Below are 27,617 nucleotides of genomic sequence, written 5' to 3' on the forward strand. Positions count from 1 at the left end.
TGGAAAACACATCCTAAATTTTTCCGGCAGAGCGTGACACCTCCAAAGCAGCCGGGCAAGGGCACAGCACTCAGTGGAAGTGTGCAAATGTGTATGAGGCCCGGGATTTAAGCCCCATGTGTCCTTTATGGCTCTCTTCACGCACAGGAGTAGCGCAATGGAAAAGACACTTTTGAAAGCGCCTTCAGCTAGAACTGCCCTTCTTGACCCAGTAAGCTGTAAAAGATGCCCTCAAGATGTCCCCCCTTTGTTGGCTTCCCCTCTGATCTGGCCCCACAAGCTCTCAACAGGTCTGTGGCCTGCTCCACAGCAGGACTCCATGCGTTTCAGCTGCACTTTGGCATAAAGTACCACCTCTTCACCGTCTTTCCCACCCATCCTTTGTAGAGTGCCTGCTCCCGTGCTGTTCCCTGCCCGGCATAAAGAGCTACCACGTCTCCGAAGGGATTGACACCATCGACTTCAGCAGCTCTCAGGCTACAGCATAAAAGCCCACGTCCATATTCACTAGCAAAATTAATCACCGAGCATTTCAGCTCTTCGCAGGCTCTTTGCAACCCCAGCAGAGGTTAAACACAAATCTCTGCCTTCCCTGCGTAAAGATCCAAAGGTCCACGGATTTGCCCCAAATTATGTTTCTCGAACGGAACAGAAACCAACTCCCCTTTCAGTCCAGCCAAACTAACAAATAACACCCAAATTATTTCAGGCACAAACCACAGAGAGGTGGCTGAACACCTGGGAATTTCATTAACATTTAAGCAACAGGAGACACCGGGAGTTCAGTTGTCACCATGAGATTAGGAGGAGTTTTCAGAAGATGAAAATCAACCCATCTGAAATGAAGGCGACAGCGTTAAAGGTATTTTTTGCTCGACAGGAATTAAAGGACAGAAGCAACCATTCTCGTTCGGGCAGGTGTATTGCAACAGAAGGCTCTGCTGGGCTTGGCTAAACAAAAATCTCTCATCTCCTGAAGCATCTGCCACGTTGGCCAACCTTCAGCAAACGCAGGCATCTCCAAATCGGAGGCAGCCTGTCTGCTGATTTTACCCAAACCGTTCACTTTTGCAGCTCTCCTTTAAAACCTACTTCAAACTGGCATTTCAGGTTGCATTTCTTTTACTCTCTAATAAATTTCAGGTGATTTCTTCGGTCCCCGCAACTGTTGAGCCTCGAGATTTAAAAGCTGCACTCCCTTCTTTCTTTTCCCTTGAGTCTTCTTTACGCGGACACAAAAATCCTGCAGCTCTTTAGGATTAACAATCATAATTGCAAGTTCTAACCAAGATCCGGCAAACTTTTAACATCGAGTTCATGGGTTTCTGCATTGCATAATCAAAAATCCATGTTTGTAAAACAATATAAAGTTGCCAAAGGTACCAAACAATAATAATAATAATGAATGCTGCAGTATTTTGTGGAAAATGAACCTACGTCTTACTTAAATTAGTGGAAGTGGCACTCCAATTAGTCTTTTTTCTAACAAATTTAAGGAGACAGCCTGCCTCCCAAAGCCCAGGAAGCTGAAGACATCAAGGCTTGACTTTAGTTATCCAGTGTCCAGATACCATTGCAATGCAGACTCTGCAAAAAGCTGATGTATTAGAAAGAGGAACTCAAAAAAAACAGGTCAGATATAAAAAGAAACCCGCATATATTAGGGGATAGAGGCTTTTTTTTTAACTTACATCACTTCAAAAGATTCATATGGGAGAGAGGGAGTTTTTTAAAATATCCTGATCTTAAAAATTAGAATTTCACGTACAGTTCACAGCTCCTATCTCCCTTTCCATCTGTTTCAATCCCTGTAACAGGAGAAAATTCCTTCGGTTCACAAGAAATGTGCAAAGAATTTGCAGTAACGGATTACTCTTAACAGCAAGTAGACAATGACTGACCCGAACACCAGACCAACCATGCAGTAACATATGACAGGCCTGGCAGGAGATGGCCTGTTAGTCACGCTTAATTCAAATTATTTGCTGTTTATAGCAACAAACAAGCAAAAGACCTCCCTCTGCTCCCCAAAATGACCAAGACAGTCACACAGGAAACAAACAAACAACATTTTCTAAAACCTAAACCATTAGTAAGCACCAGGTGCTTAGCTGAGGTCATTCAGAGCAACATTCAGGCAGAAGGTTCAGAAGAAAAGACAAAATACTATACTTTTATCTCCTGGTAAAATAGCTCGGTAAAATCGGTCCTTCCTTTTCTTTTCTTCCGGGTTGGGAGGCAAAGGTTTTGAGCCATGGTTTAAAGTCCCGGCATCTTTGCTGCCCGATCCGATCATAGTGCTGGTATTTCTCATCGGAGGAGCAGGCGGTTTGTCTTCTGTTTCGACTCCATTGTTAGACATCTTCAGCTGGGGAGGCCGTTACTAGGAACAGGAAAGAGAAAGAAGCAGCGTTATTTATTTATTTATTTATTTATTTGTTGTAAACTAGAATCACACACTGCCAAATAAACCACACACGGGCATTTGCAGACTAGCCTGTAACCTCGTATCAACACAGACCAAGCGTCAGCGGGACAAATTCTTTTCGAGCTCCAAGTTTTTTCTGTTAACAAGACTCTGTTCAAGCGTTTGAGTTATTGATCGTTAAGAAAAGCCTGTTTCAGGATACAGCCGATTCTCAAGGAAACCACGGAGCAGAAGTGTAGAGTGGGGATGAAAAGCAGTAAATACCAGGCAGCAAAGATACTCGAGAGGAGCCAACAAGTTGCTGAGCTCGAAAGACCTCTCAGTTCCATGCTCGTTCCACTAAAAACTACGTCAAAATGTTTGTCTCAATCTCCAGCACATCAAAAGAAGTATGGCCAGCAGGTCAAGGGACGTGATTCTGCCCCTCTACTCCGCCCGGGGGAGACCCCACCTGGAGCACTGCGTCCAGCTCTGGAGTCCTCAGCACAGGAAGGACATGGACCTGTTGGAATGGGTCCAGCAGAGGGCCATGAAGATGATCAGAGGATGTCCTCTGTTGTGAGGACAGGCCAAGAGAGTCGAGGGTGTTCAGCCTGGAGAAGAGAAGGCTCCACAGAGACCTTAGAGCCCCTTCAAGTCCCTCAAGGGGGCCTACAGGAAAGCTGGGGAGGGACTCTGGATCAGGGAGGGGAGCCATAGAATGAAGGGTGATGGTTTTAAACTGAAAGAGGGGAGATTTAGATTGGATATCAGGAAGAAATTTTTCACTCTGAGGGTGGTGAGCCCCTGGCCCAGGTTGCCCAGAGAAGCTGTGGCTGCCCCATCCCTGGAGGGGTTCAAGGCCAGGTTGGACGGGGCTTGGAGCAGCCTGGTCTGGTGGGAGGTGTCCCTGCCCAGGGCAGGGGGTTGGAACTGGATGATCTTTAATGTCCCTTCCAACCTGAACCATTCTGCGATTCTATGATGCAGAAAGACTGAAGCTTGCACTCCAAGAGTTTCGATCCAGCCGCTAAAAAGCTGCTGAACTGGTTCAGAGGCAGTGGTGGCCAGGAAGCCGCAGAGCTGTACCCACGTCACCTCAGACGCAGGGCCACGGTCCTCGCTTGGTCCTAAGCCGGCCCCGGCCTTTCCCTGGTAGCAGCAGACTTCAGGCACAGTTCAAACCGCCGGGAAGTCGACTGCATTTTGTTCTGTTGGAAGGGTCAAACAAAACTAGATCCCCAACACACACATAAATCCCTAAGTAAATAATCCCTGCTGTGCGGATTTAAAGACGGAAGCTTTGGAACAGGGTAATAGATTATTCTGCAACAACTAGCTTGTTCCACCCAAATGAGATCAGCGTTACTCCAGACACAGCCTGGCTGCAGCGAGATCCTTCTGGAAACCGGAATTAGTCTGCATTATGGTCTCAAAAGAAAGTCGGGAGTTAACCGTAGAACAAAGGCCAAAGCAGGCACAGTTTCTGTTTGGGTGGAAAAAGCAGTTCAACAACTTTATGAATTTCACAAGCAGTAAGGGAAGACGTTTCGCTCAGGGAGAATTACTGGGTGGCAGAAAGTCAAAAGCGATTTGCTCTTCGCAAGTGAGAAATCCGGTTTCAAAGCCAAGATCACTGCTGGCTTCCAGGGAGCTGCTTCTCCATCGGAGAGGAACCACACTGGGTCACGCTCCAAACAGATCCCGCAACCACACGACGATCCTACGACCGCACACACACCACCCTGGAGGTCTTCAAAGTCTTCTCTGGCCAAGCTACTGATGCTCAGCATTAACTGGAAAGATTTGGACCCGGGGTAGGCTGCTCTCAGAGCTGCAGGGAGTTCAGAAAGGCGAATGCTGCCTGCAGAAGGCACTCAGCTGCAGCACGTTGGACTTTGCTGAGAGCTGCGGTTCCCTAGCTGTCACTGGTCTCCAGCTCCACCTTCTCCTCCACTTATTTGGTTCCCGGTTTCTTCACACTTGCTTTTAAATGGGAGAGCTGACAGTACTGCGCAGCGCACAAGGCTTTGGACAGGCCTTCACACACAGGGAGCTTTGTGAGAGGTTTGACCCCAGCCCCGCTTGCTCCCAACACAACCGTGAGACGGAATTCTAAATGAGAGACTAGTATGTGGGGTATTGATTTTAACGAGGGGACAGTTTGGGAGGGGCAGGGGGAAATTAGCTGCGCGTTCGTCTGGGCGTCTTCCGGCACGTGCCCTGCGCGTCTCCCATCCCTCATGGCTTCGGTAAAAAACGGAGCAGAACCAAGCCACAGCCGGAGCGCCAGCCGTGAAGCGGTGCAAACGACGACTCTCCCCGTCTAAGCAGTGGGGAAAAAAAGTCTAAACTCAAACCCAACTGGTAAATTTGGCAGCCACTGCTGCGCACTAGACCTGTGCGACATGAAGATATTGAGGCCTCACCGACGGGCTTTGCGCAGTGTCGGTACTGAACCGGCACAACTAAAGCTTTTGAAAGGACATAAGCAGAAGGGCCATGTAAAGAGATGCATTCTTCGCATTTATTTTTTTTCCTTATTTCTTTGCTTATTTAACCACGAGAAAGCAAGTTGCTGGGAGGGTGCTAGGAATACGCTGCAAACAGGGAAGCGGAAGGAAAATGAAGGTTAGCAGCTATGTGCCGGCCAAACGGCCCTCCCCGGGAGCAGGCACCCCATTTGCTGCTGTAACACGCTGGCTGACCCCCCCAGGGGTTTGGATAAAGGTGCATCCAAAGATTCCCTCACCGGCCAGGACTCCTGGAGCTGCAGGCACGGCTGAGACAGCAGGGGAGATGATTGATTGCCACGTTGTTGGGTCCCTCTGCCGCCGAGCAGAGGCGAGCAGGTGAGAATCGGTGCTCGGTACCTGCCCGTCAGAGGCACGGGGCTGAGCGGGGGACGGGGTGAAGTTCACTGTGTTGGGGAATGGACGCAATATCAGACCGAAGGACGGTACAAGGAAGAGAACAGAGCGGCGCGTGGCTCCAGGCTGGGGAAAAAGAAGTGAGAAGAGGAAGGAACACCCCCCATCCCAGAGTATAGGCAGAGGCTGGCCTAGTGCTGGGAGAAGGAAAAAGAACACAGGGGAAAGAAAAAAAATATCCAACACCAAAAAGACCATGAAAACTTAAGAAAAACCTCTGGATGTCAAGCATCCTCACCCTCAGTTCCACCACTGCAGAGCCCTGGGGACATCTGCTCACAGTTTCTTCAATATAAGAGGGTTTTTCAAAATCCCTCAGTCGGAAAGGACGGCGCGCAAGTGAATTACTGTTTTACCGCAGGGCTGGAAACACTGGCGGTACAAGCTCTTGTTTATTTTATATTATTCCCTGAATGAGCAAGTAACTGCCGAGAAGTTACGTAGTTTAACAAACAATATTGTTTTACACCTATTTGGTAACTGCGACTCTCAGGTGGGCAAAGCCCACAATACACCCTCTCCTTTCTTCTCCATCGCTCAAGCCCCCAGACCGTCCTCCTCCTTGAAGTCTTATGTTTGGAGTAATAAGAACTATTTAATCTGTTTGGAGATGGGGGGAGGGGCGAGAGAAATGTCTCAACCCACAAAACCGAGAGACTGGTTCTACAGAAGTTATCCCCTGTAATAGCAGCACTATCCCAGAGGGTTCCCAAAAGCCTTTTCCCACTATGTGTTTAAAGGGAAAACCAAAACACCTGCTTATGTGAGTCCTCTCCCTGTGACACAGAGACACAGTCTACCCCCCAAACTCAACGTCGTTATACTTCAAACGTCTGCTGGCTTCAAAGCGCGTGGATGAAACCCCGTCCTGACCGAATCGCACCCCCCTCTCCAGGGCTTTTACGGCCGAGCTGAGCCCCCAGAGCACGGAGCCACACCAAGTGGTTACAGAGGCGGCCGTCTCCCTCGCCGTAGCCTAGCTGACTGCGCAAATTCTCTTCTTCCTAAAATAATCTCCTGCCAATTCCCGCGTAAGCGGGCTTTAAACAACCGTCTGTCCCCCCGCCACCACCCCTTGTGTAGGCCCTGCTCAAATTCAGGGCACCAGGCAATGGCTTCACCAGCCGGCATAGCATCAGCGTTACGGCACCGAAGCGCCTCGATCCATCCTAACAGGAACGCAAAGCGTCACCGGACCGAGCTGCTTCCTTCTTCGCCCCAGCATGACTGTGCTTTGCGAAATTCGCCTTCTGTTTCCGCGGCATGATTAAGTGAGCAGTGGAAGCGATGAAACAGCACATGAACTTTTCAACCGCAGCCAGACGAGGGAATACCGTTTAGCTGCAGACGCAATTATTCTCAACTACTACGTATATGAAAAATACCAGCGCTCGAACCAAACCCCACAGCCACCACTAGGAAGGCACGGCCATAACGCAGCACTATTGTTTCTGCAGCCGTTTGGGAGTACGGGAAGTTCGAGTTGTTTCAGTGCACAGTACTTTTTTCTTTTAAAGTTTTATTACATACTGCAACCTAAGTCAAGTTACAGAGGCCTTCAAGTGCTCCCTGCTCCTCCCCATCAACTTTTGAAACCCATTAGCTAAATTAGATTACTCCAGCCTCCGCAGAGCCGAGCGGCAGACCTGATAAAACGCCTTTCACACCTACAAACCGTTTGTGCAGACAGGAAGGAGTGACAGACGACCACGCACAAAGGGGACAAGAGGCTCAGGAAACCACTTGGCGGTTCAAGAGAGGGCAAGCGGAGGTACGGAACAGGAGACGGCACCCACGGGTGCCAACAGCGGCAGCCAAGAGCCGAGAGCACACAGACCCTTGTCTGAGCCGCCTTCAGTAGACGTGGCTCAAAATCACGACGTTTATGGCTGTAGCTTCCCTGTAACACAGGCACAGGCCCAAGAGCCATTCTTCTAGCCGAGTGGGACCCCAACGTACGTGGAGCCTTCTGGCACTGCTGCGTGTAACACACACAAAAAAAAAAAAAAAAAAAAAAAAAAAAAAAAAGAGAGAGAGAGAGAACAGAGATCCTCTATTTATGTCATTTTTCCTTCTGGTAAACCACATCGTTTCAAACCTGATGTTCCACGTTGAACTGTGAGTTTCTAGCAAGCTGGCTGTGTTTCCTTTGCATTCCTTAGCGAGACAGGCAGATGAGTGATTGCTAAACCAGAAAGCAATTAAAAAGTCAGAGGAGCTGAAACCTACGCTACAGTAGATTCCATAAAGATAAGTATGTCCAATGCATACTAATTGCTGGAGTCAACACGAAAACTCATAAAAGAGCCATCTATAATTCATGCAGTCTGGCAAGACAGTAGCTGCAAGTTACTCACTACAACTTAGAGATGAACAGAAGTGTATTGAACGAGGGGCGGCGGGGGAGATGCTCAGCAACCGTTTTCCCCTCTCTGCCTATTACCAGAAGGAAACCTCACATTTTTTCCAAGATGCTATTTTTCTGTTGTTGCCAGGGTGAGGAAAGGGCGTCTTGACCTTTAATTAGAGTTGATCCTGATCAGAACAAGCGTTTCACCCCTGCACCACTATCCCTGCCGCCTTCCACCCCACGGCTAGAGGTTGCTCGTGCACACACAGAGTTAAAAAAAAATAAAAAATAAATCTCCTTTTTCCTCCTCGTGCTGCCCAGGTGGGAAGGAGCAGGGGCTGTCCCCTGCTCTCTACAAACACACTGTGGGCAGCAGATTCCCTCCCCCTCTGCCACTCTTTCATCCAAATCCCAGCAGAAAATTAACGGCAGAGTTTACCGGCTGGGTTTTGACACAGGATGCAAAAGATACTCATTTGGTTTTTTTGTATTTTTCCTTTATTGCTTTACGTGGGACTAAGTCCCAAACACAGTCTCGCATTGAGGGAAAGGCATCCCACACACGTTCCACCTGGAAGAGAAGCAAGAGGTGTCCCTTTCCGCCACCTGACAGCGGATGGGATCTGGGACACGTGCTGTCACAGAAAAGGGCAGCAGCGATACGCACACCCTGAGGGAGGACAGGCTCATCGTCACGTTTAGAGGTGATTAAAACAAAACAAAAAAAAAAAATAAAAAAAAAATCCCAGAAACTGTTGCATTTAGCTGTCTCCCCAGGCAGTTACTGCGCATCTGAGCGCTGCGCAAGTGTGCCAATTAAACCAAAAAAAAAAAAAAAAAAAGTCAAGGGCCATCAGTGCATCAGCCCAGACCCAACATTTACATGTGAATTAAACAAAGCCCCAGGTTTTCATAAAGTTCTAATAAAGAAAGAACTACAGTTCAGCAGCGTTTGCCCACCTATCTTTAGAATTTACCTGCTAGACCCCTGCAGGTGCTGCCACCACCTAAAGACGCAGATGAAAACCCTAAATTAGATGAAGTGATAATCACTCAACATAAGTATACATTTGGAAGGGAGCGCATCCACCGCTACAGCCGGAGCAGGGGGGTGTGAGGAGGGGGAAGGAGACACGCTCTCGTGGCAGATGGCCAAATACCGCCTGCAGCCTTGCTCCCCTGCCAGCGTTATTTCCATAGCGCTAGACACAAAGGATGGCTGACCAGTTCCAGCTCAACAGGAACGCTGGAGGACTCCACGGCTTGGGATTTTAAAAGGCAAAAGACTGGAGGGTCCTTTTAAAAAAAATAATTAAAAAAAAAAAAAAAAAGCCTTTAATTCAACCCCAACTGTTCAGGCAAATGCAAGACCTGCCGGGTGGGATTCCCTAACCTGTATTTTGCAGGAGGACACGGACACCACCGACTGCAGCGGGCACCACCTCTGGGCAGGAGAGCTGTCAGACCTTCTCCTCGGCAGATAGATGTACCGTTGTACCACACAGATATGCCTCTAAAGAAGAACAGACTAATTATAACCGCTCGATTCCTAGCAACGAAGCAGAGTTCTCCTTTCACTCAAGTTAACGAAGCTTCTTTCGGTTTTGTTTTAAATAATCCAGGGCCGGCTTTCGCCAGCCTCCACGGCATGGGCCCGTGCAGGACCGCCGTGTCACTAACCCGGATACACGGAGGGGTTCAGCAGCACTGAGGCAGGTCAAGCCCTTTCCACCAGATTAGGCTTCAATCCAACACTGTAGAGGCAACGCCAGCTTAAATTGCCGTGTTTCAACTTCGCTTCGGCCGTTTCCTGAATAACTAGCAGCATCAAACGATAACCATTTCGTGGTCAATGCCAGCTATGCCCAGGTACCCGGAGTACACCACGAACTGGGATTACCGGTGCTCCAGTCGGGTGGCTCAGGCTTTGAGAGCTGCAGGGACCAGCTCCGGCTCTTCCCATCCCCAGGCAGCAGCCCGCTCGGTTTGAGTGAGCGCTCACCCCATTCCAACGGCGTTTCCGAACAGCCCCACAGAAAGAGATTATATATTAAAAAGAGAAGGGGTGGGGGGTAAAAGGGGGTGGGGAAGGGAAAAGGCGGTGGGGAAGGGAAATCCGCGCTGAGGCAGAAGGAACCAAGAGTATAATTTTCCGAAGTTCTCAGTCCACAAATCATCCTCCTTATTTCCTCCTCTCCAGGCGTGCTGTCCCCCCGCCCCTGGCTACGTGCCTGAACAAGGCCGTTGGCTGGTGCAGATGCCGGGACAGGCTCCCTTTCCCAGCGGTGCGGAGCGGAGCAGCCTTGGCTCCGGTTCCACTTGTGCTCGGAGGAAGGCAGGGCTTCAACCGCAGGAGTCGAAGCAGCGACGGGAGTTAGAGCTTGCTAAGCAGGGTGGGAAAAATAAAGGCCTCCTGTTAAAGCACACCCAAAGCTCATAGAAGCAGGTTTCCCTGGGGGAAATCTCGCGTTCCAGAGGAAATGACTGGATGCAGTATAAATAAAATATATTAACACACACAGTTAAACCCATCCCTGCAACTGTCCACCTAACTTACTTGGCTCTAAACCCAAACTGCACATTAGCGGCAACAGCAACTGAAAGGAGCCGAATCATCCATCATTTTTCCATTCGAAAGTTTCCAATCCAGAAGACGAACATCGAGCACAGGGCTCAGAATTAAGCCCCCGCTGTCCCCTGATGTGGAATAATTCCTAGTCGACATATTCACGTTTGAAATGCACATAGGTATTTGCAAAAACTGCGCCTTGTGAAATGCAGAGATTTGACCTTTGCCATTTAGCAATGGGGGTGGGGGGGGAGAAATAGGTCAGAAAATTCTAACACTGTCATGTCAAGTAAAGAACATCCCACAGGCACAGAAGACACGGTCACGCAGTGGTTAGCGAAAAGCCACAGTGCATAAACAGCAAAAAGTTTGCATTAACCTGTAAAAGATGATTTTTTTCCTAAGGAGAAGAGACACGAAGACAGAGACCTGCGAAGAGGAAACCGATGTTCTCAGGAGTAGAACTCATCCAACTCCTCTCTTTGCTGGGAAACGAAAGGACAAGACGACAACACAAGCATCGTTAGTGGATGAAGCCATCCAAGAGCCTCAATTAAGACTGAGGGGGAAATGCCAAAAGAGTTCAGCGCTAATTAGAAATGCAAACATTTATCATCAGGGTAGCGCTCGCCTCTGTGTATGGCTCCATTGTGTTCAGGGCAGCTAACGACAGTAGGAAGCCCCGTGCTCCGTCGTATTTATGTAACGACTGGCAAAGCTGTCACATTCCCTTAATTGCTAGCCAGGATTTTCATCCTGGCAGTAGTTTTCAATTAAAGGAAATCGCAAAGACTGCTTCAGTTTCACATTGCTTCGCTACAGTTCTGGTTCTTCTTCAAAGCTGGGGAAAAGAGGAAGAACAAATAATTCTCCCAAGACAGAATGAGCGCTGCGTCAAACACGAGCTTGTTGTAGACAAACCGAATTAAGAGATAAAGAGGGAACAGCCTCAAGTTGCACCAGGGGAGGTTTAGATTGGGTATTAGGAAAAATTTTTACACTGAACGGGTTATCAAACATTGGAACAGGCTGCCCAGGGAAGAGGTTGAAGCACCATCCCTGGAGGTATTTAAAAGCCAGGCAGACGTAGTGCTTAGAGATATGGTTTAGGGATGGGTTCTGTCGGAGTTAGGTTGATGGTTGGTCTCGATGGTCTGAAAGGTCCCTTCCAGCCTAGGCGACTCTATGATTCTATAAGGAGAGCACCATCACACAGTCAGAACTGAAAGACCTAATTTAGCATCAGTAAAGACAAAAAAAATTGAGATCTGCATATAAATCTGCTTCAAGTTTGCAATGATTACTCCTTCTGAAAGAGGGGAGATTGAGAGGAGATATTAGAAAGAAATTCTTCGCTGTCGGGGTGGTGAGCCCCTGGCCCAGGTTGCCCAGAGAAGCTGTGGCTGCCCCATCCCTGGAGGGGTTCAAGGCCAGGTTGGACGCGGCTTGGAGCAACCTGGTCTGGTGGAAGGTGTCCCTGCCCAGGACAGGGGGGGTGGGACTAGATGATCTTTAAGGTCCCTTCCAACCTGAACCATTCTGTGATTCTATGAATTATGATACATGTAATGCTCCAAAAGCAGTTCATTTCAAAGGCAAAATGAAAAAGCCTAAGGTAGCTTACGGTTTCCACCTAATCGAGCTTTCACAGAAAAGCCTCCTGCGCTGGTAGAGCATCAGCGCCGTGTTTATAATTACATGCCGTCTAGCAAAACCCCCAATTGTACCTAGTTTATAATCCCAGTCCGTACCGAAGTAGGCGCAGCGAGGATACTGTGGCAAGGTCTCGCGTTCCCAGACTTCCTTCCTTGTACCAAATGGACTGCGGAGCATTCGCTAGCCCATTAAGAACCATCATCGTTTAATTTCATGAGCAGCAGTTTGGTTTTAGGAGGTACCATCAAGCCTTTTATCACATCATTTACTCGGATCCCGATCACACTTTCTGTATGTCAGCAGAGAAAAGAAAGCTCTACAGGGCTGGTACAAAGGATCTGCTCTTTCTGCAAGATATTACGACACAACTCTGCATTAGCGCTCGGTTAAATAAAGCCCATCAGCCAAGTGAACTATTTTTACTCCATTGAATAAAAGGAAATGTAAGAACATCATTTATTACAGAAGCGGGCCCGTTTTAAGGCACTGTGTAATTAGGAGTAGGAGTTAATAACAGGACCAGGAATAGCAGGCAAGGTTTTCCTCAACATCTTTGTGCAAGTCTTTCTGGGGCATGGATCTTCTTATCCCGTGTTCCTGCTACAATTACCCCAGCAGCTTTAAGTAGGGCGCATGGATCTTCACTGCTACCTCATTCTTTCTCCTAGAATCACAGAATGGTTTGGGTTCGAAGGGACCTTAAAGACCACCCAGCTCCAGCCCCCACAGGCAGGGACGCCTCCGACTAGACCAGGGTGCTCAAAGCCCCATCCAGCCGGGTCTTGAACGCTTCCAGGGATGGGGCAGCAACACCGGCTGCAGCCACAAAACCTAACCCAGAGGAGACCGATCGAGCTCCTTCGCACAGCCCTGTCAGCGCCTGCAGCAAGCGGCTCGCTCCTTTCAATCCAATTCCCAGCGGACGAGGATCTACATCATAAAATTAGCAACAATATGAACTGCAAATTCAGCAGAATTTGGATTTCACTGATGGATGGACTGCCAGTACGCATGTTTTATTCATCTCAAGACTGCTTTGTCAAGTTGGTTGCATCTCCCTTCTGTCCTTAAAATGCTAAAAATCATTTTATGGTCACTATCGAGCAGCCGAGAAGCTCAATAGAGAGTGTTGTCCCTTTTCTAAGTGCTGGCCAAAACTCAACAGATTTCCAAAACGAAGACAACAACCAAAGACTGATGTTCTAGGAAGCTGTATGAGTCAGAGCGTCTTGTTCCGTATAATATTCCCTCCCACCGCTGTAAGTCACCTTGCTGAAGTCCCACGGCTACTTCCCGCTAAGGTCACCGGCGTGTGAATCAGCCTCCCTGCGAGAGCACCGCACGCAGCGGATCGAGACGCAGAGTTTTCTGATCATCCTTCCGTAATTCCAATAATTCAGATTCAAGGACGTTCACCACCAGCACACTCTCCTAGAGGTTCCTGCTCCGTACCCATAACCCTAAAGCTTCCTCAGCGTTCAGGCACTCAAACCAATTCTCATTTCAGCCTCCAGCCCGCGTTACCAGCCCACGCTCCCTCTCTCTCCTGTTGTAAATCCAAGGCAAGAGAGTGTAAAATGAGATACTTAGCTAAAACACTACAATTTCACCTCTCACCCCGACAGTAACAGCTCTGTTTGCTATAAAACTGATAGAGCAGCTATTTCACAGCCCACAAGAAGTGTCGGCGTCGACCCCTAAGCATACCCAGGAGGAATGCAGGGGGCTGCACCTCCCAAACCAGTTTTGCCCCCTCCGCTTTATGGCATTTACACCCTGCCCCACGTAAGCAGTGCCTCCCTCTTTACTGCAGCTCACATTCGTACACCCACCGTGGCACAACCCGCGCTGACTGCCCCCCTCTCCTGCTGGAATCATAGAATTAGGGTTGGACTTTCAGATCATCGAGTCCAACCATCAACCTAACGCTGACAAAGCCGCCACTACCCCGTGTCCCTCAGCACCACGTCTGCCCGGCTTTTAAATCCCTCCAGGGATGGTGACTCCACCACTGCCCTGGGCAGCCTCTTCCAATGCTTGACAACTCTTTCGGGGAAGAAATTCTTCCTAATATCCAGCCTAAACCTCCCCTGGTGCAACTTGAGGCCACTTCCTTGTGTCCCATGGCCTGTTCCTTGGGAGAAGAGCCCGACCCCCCCCGGCTACCCCCTCCTTTCAGGGGGTTGCAGAGAGCGAGAAGGTCTCCCCTCAGCCTCCTTTTCTCCAGGCTGAACACCCCCAGCTCCCTCAGCCGCTCCTCACAAGACTTGTGCTCCAGACCCCTCACCAGCTCCGGTGCCCTTCTCTGGACACGCTCCAGCACCTCAGTGGCTTTCCTGGAGCGAGGGGCTGTCCTTACACTCCTCGCAGAGGGATGCGGTGAAGTGAAATACACTGGCTGCGGGAAAGGAGATCCCGCAAATCAACCCAGAAACGAGCAAGACCCGATGGCTTAAGTAAACCCTCTCCTTTGCAAGTACGAGGTTGCTGCTTCCACTCCTTCTTTCCAGCCGTTTCCTTTGAGCTGAGTTTTCCTCCATTCCTGGTTATTCTTGTACTGCTGGTATTTGCAGGTGCTGATTCACAGCCTCCCAAGATACGCAGGTTTGGCTGCTTTCAGCTTTAAGAAAAATCACTTCAGGCTGGAAATAGCTGTTGTTTTTCTGTGAACACTCTTCAACGTATATCTAGTTTTATCTGAGGGTACTTTAACTAAAGCCTCAAAGTTTTATCAGTCTCTGTTGCCCTATTAAATATTATAAAACAGACATCGAAATTTGTGGCCTGCCATTGTGCTAGGTCCCTTTTAGCTTTAAAAATAGAAGTTGGATTTGAGCCTAATATACATTCTTTAAACTTCTAACACGGTTTGAATTTACAGCCCCATAGGTGAAACTTTCCCCGAGGGTTTCAATCCTTAATAAGATTAAAAATCTGCAAAAACGTAATGCTTTTGCTCTGACAAAGCTGAACCGAGACAGCTCAAATAGAAGCGGTCAAATCCCAAATCCCAACTTTTTGAAACGGGCTCTCAAAAAGCAGCCCTGAGCAAGTCAACCCGCAAGTCTGTTATTGTAATATCTTACGTTATATCAGCAGACTCTTTTCAGTGGTTCCCAGTGACAGGATGAGGGGTAACGGGCACAAGCTGGAACATAGGAAGTTCCGATGAAATATGAGAAAAAACTTCTTTCCGGTGAGGGTGAGAGCGCCCTGGAACAGGCTGCCCAGGGAGGCTGTGGAGTCCCCTTCTCTGGAGACTTTCAAGACCCGCCTGGATGCAGCCCTGAGTAACGTGCTCTGGGCAGTCCTGCTTCAGCAGGGGAGTGGGACTAGATGATCTCTAGAGGTCCCTTCCAACTCTGAAAAATTCCCTGATTCCATGAAACGGCTTCTCTCTTAGATCCAAGATGATGTAGCGTTTCCAGCCTCTGCTCCGCTGGCTCCCAACCTTCCCTCCCCCCCAGCGCATCTGTATTCTGGGTATTTCCTTGGAGAGTCATTAACTGCTCCTTCCTCAAAGGCTGAGATTATTGGCATTTTTCTCAGACTAGATTTCTAAGCGTTTGAAAGACCTGTCGGGACAGAGAAAGAAATAAATACAGAAAGATACCAATTCATCATTCTCTCTGTCAAGACATTGCAGGTAAAGAGAAGACCGAAGTTTGGGCTAATGTCTTTAAAGACCGTTTGCTATCGTCTTGCGTGCCTGTGTATCATTTACGTATCATTTCACACTAACGTCGGTGTCCTCAGAGGGAGAGGGTGAATTAGAATATCAGTATCTCTAATTTAGGAGGCGATTAGAGCAACAAACAACAAACCAGAGCTGAACGTATGCTCAAGACAATCTAGTTAGAATTCTATTTTAATTAAAAAACAGTCAAATAATCGTATTATCCCAAGGATTGCTTCAGGCGTGGTTTCAATCCAGCACACTTTTTTTTTTTTTTTTTTTTTTTTTTTTTTTTTTTTTAAGTTCCATACCCAGAAAATGATCGAAAAAACCCTGTGAACTACCAGAGGGGTGCATTCTGTACAAGTTCCTCTCCCAGTCGGAGAGCCCAGGAAGGCTGAGAAATAAATGTTCCAATGTCAGTCAGCCACTTGCTAAGCCGCTTAAAAGAAGAAATTAAAACTAATAAAGTAAAAGAAGCATATATCCCAGGCCAATAAATACAGTTTTCCCCTTTTTCACCCCACTACCTGCAAATATAGTCTCGAAGGACACCTTTTATTTATTTCCTCCTATTTCCAATCCTTTGCCTCCTTTGTCAACGCGTAACATGCGCCTCTTCTACAGCTGCGCAGTTCACGTGGTTTTATTTAAAGAAAAAAATTAAAAAAAAAAAAGAGAGAAAGAAGTAGTTCAAAAATCACCTTTCATTTCTGGATTTGCTCTCACCTGCCGCGTGGGGCCCTGCCACATAGCATGAATTTTACCCAGAGGAGACGGCAGCGGCACAAGCCAGCGCAGCTGCCAGAGCCCCTTCCCTGCGGGTATCACTGAACTGGGGCCCCGGGGCAGACGGCGGAAGGAGCAGGGCAGAGGCAGAGCATGTAGTACAGGAGAGCGTGCTTGTAGAAACACGGACACACACATATACATACAACACAACATACAGCACAACAAAAAGAGCTTCTACAAGTATATTGGAAGCAAAAGGAAGACCAGAGAAGTTGTAGGCCCACTGCTGAATGAGGCAGGAGTCATGGTGACGGAGGATGTGGAGAAGGCAGAGTTACTGAATGCCTTCTTTGCTTCTGTCTTTTCTGCTCGGCCCAGCCCTCAGGAGTCCCAGGCATTGAATAAAGTAACAGGGAAAGAAGACGACTTCCCTTGGGTTGAGGAGGAGCGAGTGAGGGACCAATTAGATCATCTAGATATTCACAAGTCCATGGGCCCTGATGGGATGCACCCGAGAGTGCTGAGGGAGCTGGCAGAAGTCATTGCTGGGCCGCTCTCCATCATCTTTGAAAAGTCCTGGAGAACAGGCGAGGTGCCTGGGGACTGGAGGAAAGCCAATGTCACTCCAGTCTTCAAGAAAGGCAAGAAGGAGGAGCCAGGGAACTACAGGCCGGTCAGCCTCACCTCCATCCCTGGAAAGATGATGGAACAGCTCGTTCTGGGTGTCATCTCAAGGCACGTGGAGGAAAGGAAAGCTATCAGAAGTACTCAGCATGGATTCACCAAGGGGAAATCATGTCTGACTAATCTGATAGCCTTCTACGATGGCATGACTAGATGGATAGATGAGGGGAGGGCGGTAGATGTGGTCTACCTTGACTGAAGCAAGGCGTTTGACACGGTCTCCCACAGCATCCTCATAGGGAAGCTTAGGAAGTGTGGGTTAGATGAATGGACAGTGGGGTGGATAGAAAACTGGTTGAAAGATAGAGCTCAGAGGGTTGTGATTAGGGGCACAGAGTCTAGTTGGAGACCAGTGACGAGTGGTGTTCCCCAGGGGTCAGTACTGGGTCCAGTCCTCTTCAACATATTCATCAATGACCTGGATGAGGGGATAGAGTGCGCCCTCAGCAAGTTTGCTGATGACACAAAGCTGGGTGGGGTGGCTGACACACCGGAAGGCTGTGCCGCCATACAGAGAGACCTGGACAGGTTGGAGATCTGGGCAGAGAGGAACCTTATGAAGTTCAACAAGGGCAAGTGTAGGGTGCTGCACCTGGGAAGGAACAACCCCATGCACCAGTACAGGTTGGGTGCTGACCTGCTGGAGAGCAGCTCTGTGGAAAGAGACCTGGGAGTCCTGGTGGACAACAGGATGACCATGAGTCAGCAATGTGCCCTTGTGGCCAAGAAGGCCAATGGCATCCTGGGATGCATCAAGAAGAGCGTGGCCAGCAGGTCGAGGGAGGTCATCCTCCCCCTCTACTCTGCCTTGGTGAGGCCGCACCTGGAGTACTGTGTCCAGTTCTGGGCTCCCCGGTTCAAGAGGGACAGGGAACTGCTGGAAAGGGTGCAGCAGAGGGCTACAAAGATGATTGGGGGACTGGAACACCTCTCTTATGAGGAAAGGCTGAGGGATTTGGGTCTCTTCAGTCTGGAAAAAAGACAGCTGAGGGGTGACCTTATCAACGCTTATAAATACTTAAAGGGTGGGTGTCAGGAGGATGGGGCCAGGCTCTTTTCAGTGGTGCCCGGGGACAGGACAAGAGGCAATGGGCACAAACTTGAACATAGGAAGTTCCACCTAAACATGAGGAGGAACTTCTTTACCCTGAGGGTGACAGAGCACTGGAACAGGCTGCCCAGAGAGGTGGTGGAGTCTCCAACTCTGGAGACATTCAAAACCCGCCTGGACATGTTCCTGTGTAACCTGCTCTAGGTGACCCTGCTCTGGCAGGGGGGTTGGACTAGATGATCTCCAGAGGTCCCTTCCAACCCTATGATTCTATGATTCTATGATACACACACGGATCTGCGCATGCACGTATATCGCTTGCACCACCCAAGCAACTCGCCTATTTTGTTTACTCCCAGTGAGAGTGCATCCTATGACCATTTATAAAACAACTATCCTCAAGTGATACAAAGTGCTTAAAAAAAAAAATATATATATATGCTATAAAGCACAATAGACAGCTCTGAAGTCGCATAATTTGGTATTACGCATTGCCAAGTTACTTCTGTAAGTATACATACACCGGGTCTTCTTTCTACTAACCCCAATCCATATTGATTTAAAAAATAAACAAACCAACCCCCCAGAGGCATATAAACGAGGTTGTTGCCCAAATCCACGCTGACCTCACGCATGCAGGTCATTCAGCCACTGCCACTCGCTGTATGGAAACACACTTAGGAATTAAAGGAGAAAAGAAAACGAAGACACTTCTTGAGCCCGTTTCCTCTTCCAAGACACTTGTGGGCGGGAGGGAGGGCCAGGCAGCTCAGGAGGGTTAACCACACAATTTCCCTTCGGGCTTGCGCTGAAGAAAGAAGAGATTCAAGGTCTTCCAGTTCCAGAAACAGAAATCCTCCTCTGCGGAAATTTTATTCTACCAGGTCAACACACAGAAGACAGTGGTGGGTCCCCAGCCATCTCCTTCACCACTCCTCATCCTGCCGAGCCCTCAAGTCTGCCAAATTCAAACTCCAAATGGCTTACTGGGAGGTAGAGAAGATGCCAACAGACAAAACTAATAAAGTTCCTGAACTTGGACTATCTTCATGTTATTTATTTTTAGCATTTGAGTGTAGAAGCCCAAGGACCTGGTGAGTAGAAACAAGTTTCACTCATCCTGGTATTTAGTAGTAAGAGTAACCTTCAGCTGTGAAGCCCTCTTGCCTCCTCCACTGCCTGCATCCCTCCAAAACCAGTAGGAAATCAGGGAGGATGTGTTGATAGTGAAGGTCATGATGATGAAGTGGGAAGATTTTCCTTGTTAGAGGTTCTACGACCCTTAAACTTTGAGAAAGTCTGCCTGAAGGGACAGAAGCTCACTCCCTGCTGCCAGGTCAGGGCGTAGACGCAGAGCAGTCGCCATGAATATGCAGAAGTGGTGGGTGAGCGTTTCTGTTCCCCTCCCCACTCCCAAAAGAACAACAGTTGGAGCAACTTTTAGACCTTTACGCTCAAGGAGAAAATCCTTACAAAGCAGCTCTTGCAGGCAGAAGGCAGGAAGGTCTTCGTTTAACCTGGCAAGTTTTTACAGTACGCGGTCAGAAAGCCAGAGCAACGTGGCTTCGCCCGTATGCGGGATTAAGCATGACCCCCAACGTGGAACTGCGTCACAGTCCTGCAGGATCAGGGTCACCACGGTGCTGCAGCTTAGGGGTCACTAGGGCCAAAGCCCATCTCACCTGCACACGCAAACCCAGCGTGGAATATTGCGGCATGAGGCCACCAGACCATACGGAAGAGCACCTCTGAAGACCAACTCACCAAGACATACTCAAGCCTGAAGTATGAGGCTGACGGAAGAGGTGATATTTGCTCTGAGCCTTTTCTATACCACTAGTGCTTGCACAACACTAATTACGACAGCCGACAGCAGCAGTCACTCTGATGGGAGGGCCAAACAAGAGTGACACAGCTGTCAACCGCATTCAAAGATTCAAATCCTTAAGAGTTCATTATTTTGGGGCTGGAACACAATCCATCCAGCAAGATACGCAGGTTTGCAGCTTTTCTAGGACAGAATGCTTCAGAGAGTTAAGTACAGCTGACGCAGACATTAAAAAACTAAGCGCGTTTGCCTGTTTCTCAGGGGGATTTAAACAGCAGGTGAGTGGGGCTGGTCTGTGGGACACGACCCTTTTTTATTTCAGCTATTTAGATGCAAATTGCTCCCCTCCCTCCCCCTCTCAACACCATCTGTTAGCCCAGAGGTTTAGACTGTGCCTAGGGTGTAGGTTTTGGGGGAGGGGGATATAGATAAAGCATTGAGAAAATTTCAGTCGATGCCCCGATTTCCTCTGGGGCACAATTTAGGGAGGAGAAAAAAAAAAAAAAAATCACTTTGCAATACTAATAAATTACAATAGGATTTTTCACTCATTCTACTGCATTTTTCCATCGACCCCATGGATTTCCTACCCTAGAAAGCACTCCTTGCCCAGCTTTCGACCAACGAGCAACATTATAGAGTGACACAGCAGGTTGCTATGGTGTTAGCATAAGGCGTGAGCTGGTACTGCAGGAAGTATCAGAGATTCAAGGAATTAAAGTCTTAAAATAATAATGATGAAGGCCTTCACCACAAGGCGCAGTATTTCATGTTCTTTTAGCACTAGGGAAGTTACCTCACCTCTGTCTGATTTTCCCCAGTGAACAGCAAGGTACTTTCAAGAACTGTTGAGAGATTTGATCCATTAAATGCTTCACCCAGGAGTCTTCATAAAGGAAAACTATGGGTGACGGCACAGAGTATGCTTTCAGGAAGCTTAAAGACAATACAGTATTAGGAGGGGTGGCTGGTGGACCCCATGGGTGTGCTGCCACTCAGAGGGACACGGACAGGCTGGAGAAATGGACCAACACTAACCTCGTGAAGTTCAACAAAAGAAAATGCAAAGCCCTGCTGCTCGGGAGAGCTCCAGCACAGACCGTGAGCCAAGCGGCAGAAAAGCAGCTGTGCAGAGAAAGTCCTGGGAGACATCAAGTTGACCATGAGCCTCCAAAGTGGCTTTGCAGCAAAGGAGGTCAACAGCATCTGGGCCGCATTCACAAACGGGCCAAGGGAGGTGATCCTTCCTTTCTGCTCAGCCCTGGTGGGACACATCTGGAGTGCTGGGTCAAGTGCTCTCCTCCCCAGTAGAAGAGAGACATGGACATAATGGAGAAGAGTCCAGCAAAGGTCCACATTGGAGCATCTGACAGATGAGGAGAGGCTGAGAGTGCTGGGACTCTTCAGCCCGCTGAAGGAAAAGCTCAGGGGGATCTTATCAACGTGCATAAATACCTGATGGGGGTTAAAGAAGATGGAACCAGGCTCCTCTTGGTGGTATCCAGCAACAGGACAAGAGGCAATGGGCGCAAACTGAAATACAGGAAATACCATTTAGGCGTAAGAAGGAAGGGGAAAAAGAACAAACACACACATAAACCACAACAAGAAACCAAAACCATTTTTTTCTGGGGGGGAACCAAACCACAGAGCAGGTTGCCCAGAAAAATCATGGGGTTTCCATCCTTGAGGGTGCTCAAAAGCCCTCTGGACATGCCCCTGAGCAAACTGTTCCAGCTGCCACCACTTTAAGCAGGGGCTTGGACTAGACTATCCTGCAAACCTCACCAGTTCTGCAATTGCAAGGCACAAAAAGCGGCAGGGAGTCTCTGGGGGAGAGAGGTCCCCAACATCGTTCTAGCTACTTATCTGAAACAAGCAGATTTTCAGTCAGCGGCATCCGAGGCCCCGGTTTAGTGATGAAGACAAATTAAAAGAGGTGAAAAGCGACAACCTTGCGCAGAAAAACCAGTGAAAGAGTTGGGATCAGTACTACAACACCCTCCCTCTGAGTTTTCACGTGCGGAGTGCAGTCCTGGTACTTGGGAGCTGCAAGTACCTCATCTGTGATCTCAGAGGCGCAAAAGGAGGGGGGAAAAAAGCGCGAGTACTTCTTGTTTGCTCTGCCCACCTCCAATTGCTCCATCACCTCTCTAAAGGAAAGGCACTTCAGGTAGTTAACAGAGCACAACGGCATGAAAAAAAAAAATCCCTTCCAGGTGCTTCTGCCACTTCAGTTACCACAGGAAACACATTCTCAGTTTAAAAAAAAAAAAAAAAAAAAAAAAAAGGGCAAAAAGAAAAAAAAAAAAGACAGAGAGAACTGTATATGCAATCCTGATTGGAAACTCAATGGCAGAGGGTAAAGGGGACACGGAGGGATGGGAAAACCCTTCCTCCCTCTTGGATCCCAGATGATGGGACGGAAGAGCTCTCCCCAGCTTGAAGTATGAGTAGGTAAGAGACCACCAAAGGGGAAGCGGGGACGGAAGAAAATAATACAGCGTGGGCTTCAGAGCCCCAACTGCAGCTGAGCAAGTTCTTTAGCTGTCCTTGCTCAACGTTGAAGGCTGGCACCGAGACGGGATCAGGCGGACTTTAATGAGGATGCTCCACTGAGGTGAAGGAAAGGAGCTCTTAACTTTGGCTGGGATGACTTCCTGCCGGACAAGGTTTGCACAGCAACGTTTTTTTTAAAGGGTTTTGGGCCTTTTTCTTTTTTTACTGTTGGGATATTGGTTTGGTTTTTTGAGTGTTGCCAACACAAACACAACGTTTTCCTCTTTCTCGCACTGACAGAAGAGGCCAGAACACCACACAGTCTCTACTATTTGGACCCTTCACGTGCCTCCTTCCAAACTATTAACTTCTAAAATACACGCAATTCAGTATCTCTTACTGGAAAGCAATATTCTGGCAAAAGTTTTGGGCATTTCACAGAAACATTTTCCTAAAAATAATATATTTAAAAATCAATTATCTGAACAAACAACGTTTCGATAAATTTGTGCTGATATTTTGAAAGAATTTTAAATTTTCATTGCAAAATAAAAGTGGTTGCATTTTCTCCATTTATGAAAGGTAGAGTTTTCAGGTCGTCGGCGTTTCCCCTAAAAAGTGAGTCTTCTTTATGAACTGCTCTAAATCACCAGCTGATTTCTGTTTCCAGATCTCTGGCGTTTCACCAACCTTACCGAGAATCAGAAGAACAGTTACTGGAAATGGTTTTATTTAACCGGCTTCTTGTTCACAAATCCAAGCGCATCTATAAATTTTAAAGGCTGCAATCCTGCACTTTGATCTGCAATACAAGCACGAATTCTCAGTCTCCTTGACTTTAAAAAGACAGAAAGGTCATCTGTGACAGCTAAGGGGTACTTGGCCTTAATGCCAGCAAGCCACCCACTGAAAACAGTGGGAGTTTGGCCTGAATTAGGATTTTGGGATTTATCCCGTAATGCCTTGTAACACTTCCCACACAGTACTACCTGACAGCCTCTGAAAATTGGCAAAATGTGAAGGACGTGCGACAACATCCGACGTGAGGTTTCCCAGGGTGGTATTTTGTAACAATGGAATTCAACAAATAGGTGCCTGCATATGCACATATTCTCGCAATTCCGCATTAACAGGAGGTTTGGCATCCTGATTTTAAAAGCACAGTGGCTAAAAACACAACTCCAAAAGCTACTCACTGCCAAACAAACCAGACTTCTAAAAGGCAAAAAAAAAACAAAACAAACAAAAAAAAAACAACCACAAAGCAGTTGCATCCGGAACATGACTGAACTTGTGCAATAATCCCCGGCGTTTGGTTCCCTGCTATCATTAGTGATTAGATAAGCAACACCAACAACCGGCAGATGCTTTTCCAGCACCACCTCCCAAATTGTCATCTTCTCCCACTGATACCTCCACAACAGCCCTAAAATAACTGCTGCCACCCCCAGCGCGACCTGGGACAAGGCGGACAGGTTTACAGCCGAGAAGCATCGAGGTCTGAGAGCTAGTCGCTACCCACAGAGCGCCTTCGTGCCCAGATCCAACAGCATGGATGCTCCGGAAACCAGTCTGCCATTAGTTGATGGTCTTTCCCATCCCTGTTCTACATTCTTACCTGGTCAATATTTTGCTTAGTTAACTATATGCCCAAGTTGAACGTTTTCCCGCCGAGGGAAACACGGCTCTCAGCCGTGTTCAACCCAATCTGACCTCTGTCCTGTCGTGCGCCAAGTAACACGTACTCCAGGAGCCAAGGGCTTCGTACAGTATCGCTGCTCTGAATGGGGGGCCTGGATCCTGCCCAAACTGAAGTTACCGATTTCACTGCCAACAGCATGGGGTCCGCAGGATCTCATCCTTAAACAGATCCTTTATTTGGATCCCTGGAGGCAGCAGGGGCTTGCGCACGACTGGATCGACACACCTACGGCGCACGTCAGATCGCATCGCTGTAATTAATCAACGCAGCAACTGGGACACAACGCGCAAGGATTTGGTACAGCCTCTTTAGCCGTCACAGCAGCTCCCTGACAACAACCAACAGAAAAAAACCCAAACCAAAACAAAACCAAACAAAACTGAAACAGCTTAAAAGATAACCAAGGGACGGTGGGTCTTTCAGGGATTGAAACGTGGCTCATTTTGGACCAAGAGTCAAAACTAAGCACACGTGCTGCTGAAGAGAGAAGACGGGTTCCAATTTAAAAGCAGCATTTAGTTACCAAATGACACAATGTCTTCCGCAGATTAGTTGGTAATGCTTGCATTTTACCCTGAAACTAGTCATTTTCTAAGATGATCCAAACGCAGGAGAAGGAAAGAAGCCTGACTCAAAGAAAGAAAAAATAAAAAGGCAGCCAAAAAAAAAAAAAAGTCCCACAGTTATCATGTTTATGACTTACATTCTCTAGACAAGAAATCTTTGGAGCAAGCAAAAGCCTGTCTGCCCTCCACTTCACAAACCCTCGATACCATAATCACATTTTTAAAATATTGCCTTCCTTCTGGAATGATGCAAATTAAAAGGCGTAAGTAATTCTCTGACATACTATTGAAAACCACACGCCAACACGAAATAGCAATTTATTGCATGCAAGCCCATTAAACTATTACTTACAGCGTAATAAACAGCAGCCGCACAGATACCGCTGTCACCGCTGAGCGGAAAACCTAGGAAATTCCTCATCCCCGGCCCCTGGAGTTCGAGTGAGAGAAGCTGAACTGCTCCTGGTCGGAGCGGGGTTTTGTCCTCCAGAAAGATGGCAGTATCTCAGCTAACGCAGCAATTGTCCTGTAATTATCATGCACGTTTTATAGTCAATAAAGCAAAAGGGACCCTTAACTTCAAAAGTTAAGTTTTTAAGACAAAAGCAGCGGAAAGCTTTTCAAACGATGGCTGTGGAAGGACAAAGAGAGGAGACCGTGCATTTATATTGGTCAGTAAGGCGCTCACGGTGACAACCGTGACTGCAGATGGGCAGGGGACACCAGGGTTGACAGGCCACACCGAAAGTGGTTTTATTTTCAGAGGGAACGCAGTTGTCGGGCACTGAGAAAGAGCCCCAGAGGCGAAGGGAGGCGGGCAAGCCTGAACGAGACACCCAGCTGGCTCCACAGCCCAGACAAAAGCTTGGGTCTCTGAAGCTTTTTATTTCCCCGTCCTCTTCCGGAGTTAAAATCGGGATGGTATCAGTTCCTCTTTCCCAAACGAAAAGCCCTCTGAGAGCAAACCAGATTTCGAAGCTTTCTAACAACTAGGCAGGCCACGCCGTCAGAACTTGCTGCTCAACACGTACGTGCGAGCGTTCAAGGCATTCACAGGGTAGTCCTGGGATCACAGCAGAGCTACAGTTGGATGTTCTCCAGGGGTATTTTAGGAGAACAGAATCAAATTGCCGCACAAACATAACTGCCAAGTTTCGGTCTAACGTTACAGCAATTTGCTTGACGTGTTTTATTTCAGAGGACCGACTGCTGGAGTAGTATTTTGTTGTTATTAATGCGTCCAAGTCCCTTAACGCAGTGTTCGTATCTTTGGTAAGGGACAGGATTCCTTCTTCTTCAAGTCCTGCTTTTGGTAACAGAAAGCGTTACCGATTCTTCACACAGTCTGGAAAAAAAGACTGAGTTTAAGGCAGTTCTTAGCGAGAAAGACGTAGAGAAGCAGAGGACGTTCAGTCCTCTGCTTTCTCTTCCAGGAGTGCATTCAGAAAGCCAGCCTGCAAGACACTTGCTGAGTATCTGCTCGCTGCATCACCTGATGTTTTCAATTCTTGCAGCCCACGCGGAGCCGAACCACCCGGGAAACAAGATTTCCCTGCCTCCAACTCCGCAGTATTTAAGAAAGGTCAAATCCTGACCCTTTTTGAAAAGGCTGTCCAGAAAGACGTATGCAAGATTATCATGTTTCTACGCTCCCGTCACCAAAGCGGTCTGTCCAGCTCTTGCCCAGTGCAACTCTCCGTTTCCAAGCCTTGCAGGCGTCTCGCAGCACCACAGAGAACAGGCTCAGACCGTCCGAGTGCATCGATACGCGTTCGGACCATCTGTTAAACCCACAAGGCATCCCCAGTGAGAAGATCCCTGAAGAGCAGGCAATCCGTGTTCAGCAGTGAGTGCGATTTCCTCTTCGCCGTCTCTTTTAAAAGGTATTTTGGTCCCAATTCCCACAGAATTGTAATGTCACTTAAAGAGGGCCTTTTTCGCTCACAGCGCCCCATGAGATATCAGGTTTCAGAGTAAAGCTGAGCTATGGAGAAGCAAAGTCGCTTATCCATCTTGTTTCCATTACAGAGCAGGGAACTCAAGTCAGGCTCTTCAAGCTGGAGGAAAGCGCCTTCTCCACCAGACAAGGCTTCCTGAACGTAGGGTTAGAACCTGACATTCATTGACAGACATGATCGGGGCATCAGCCCCCGGCTCTTGATTTGTTCAAGGTGTTTGTTTAAATCAAAGCAGCCGCTTCTAGGAACAAAGACCAAAAGAGTATTTTTGCTGACAGCGCAAGAATCTGTTTTAGTAGAATATTGAGTTTGTTAGACTCCGCAGTAGCATGTGAACTGTGCCTCTTCAAGATTTCAAAGTAAACAAATCGGTGAAGTTTTAATCTAGAAAGCGAGGAGATAAGAGATTGAAAGAGATTACAGACCCCTAAACCAATTACAAGAACCGTGTCATTCTGTAACACTGTTCATAAGAATTCAGCTCAATCCTTCAGAAGCCTGTCATCTGGATTGGTTTGGTTTTGTTTTGCCTTTTTTTAAACATGAAAGGGCTGTGTCCCAACACTGAGCTTCAAGCCTAAGAGCATTTTTGTCGGAAGATGATTGACCATAGCAAAAATCAAGCTAAGGCGCGTGAAAAGTGGCTTCGGATCTATTTAGCAGGTGTATGCTTCCAAGCACCAGCTTGGTAACTAGGCTGAGCATCCACAGACACAGGAGGCACCAACCATAAGTCAGAGGAGGGACTAGTCCCAGTCTACAGTCACATGGAGGCATCAAAAATACATATTTTTTTTTTTTTTTTTTATCCAGCTCTCTGAAGTTTTCTCCTTTCTTAAATCCCTGAAGAAGGGAATCACTTCTGCTCTATTCTACTTTGCAAGGGATTCTCTATAAGCAGAAAATCCCCCTTTCCTCTTACTTTTTGGCAAGATACTCCTGCAGGAAGAGCTATTTTAAAGGGAGTTTGAGTTTGTAAGAACTGCACCTTCCTACTCCACAAACGAGA

At 47.9% G+C, this 27,617-nt stretch overlaps 1 protein-coding gene across 6 annotated transcripts in view; it reads right to left on the reverse strand.

Annotated features, from left to right (window-relative positions):
• The window catches only part of PAK1 (p21 (RAC1) activated kinase 1), a 110,101-nt gene that overhangs the window by 32,683 nt on the left and 49,801 nt on the right, over window positions 1-27,617 (reverse strand). For 3 of the 6 annotated variants that reach the window (XM_074572356.1, XM_074572357.1, XM_074572355.1), the window contains one exon: window positions 2,173-2,383. In XM_074572356.1, the coding sequence (XP_074428457.1) occupies window positions 2,173-2,362 (190 nt within the window). In that variant the 5' untranslated portion in view covers window positions 2,363-2,383. Of the gene's footprint in view, window positions 1-2,172; window positions 2,384-9,080; window positions 9,170-21,338; window positions 21,417-27,617 lie in introns of those variants that run through there. The other 3 variants (XM_074572358.1, XM_074572354.1, XM_074572359.1) reach the window with 2 other exon arrangements.

This window comes from Larus michahellis, chromosome 1 (genome assembly GCF_964199755.1).
Source record: "Larus michahellis chromosome 1, bLarMic1.1, whole genome shotgun sequence".
NCBI lineage: Eukaryota > Metazoa > Chordata > Aves > Charadriiformes > Laridae > Larus > Larus michahellis.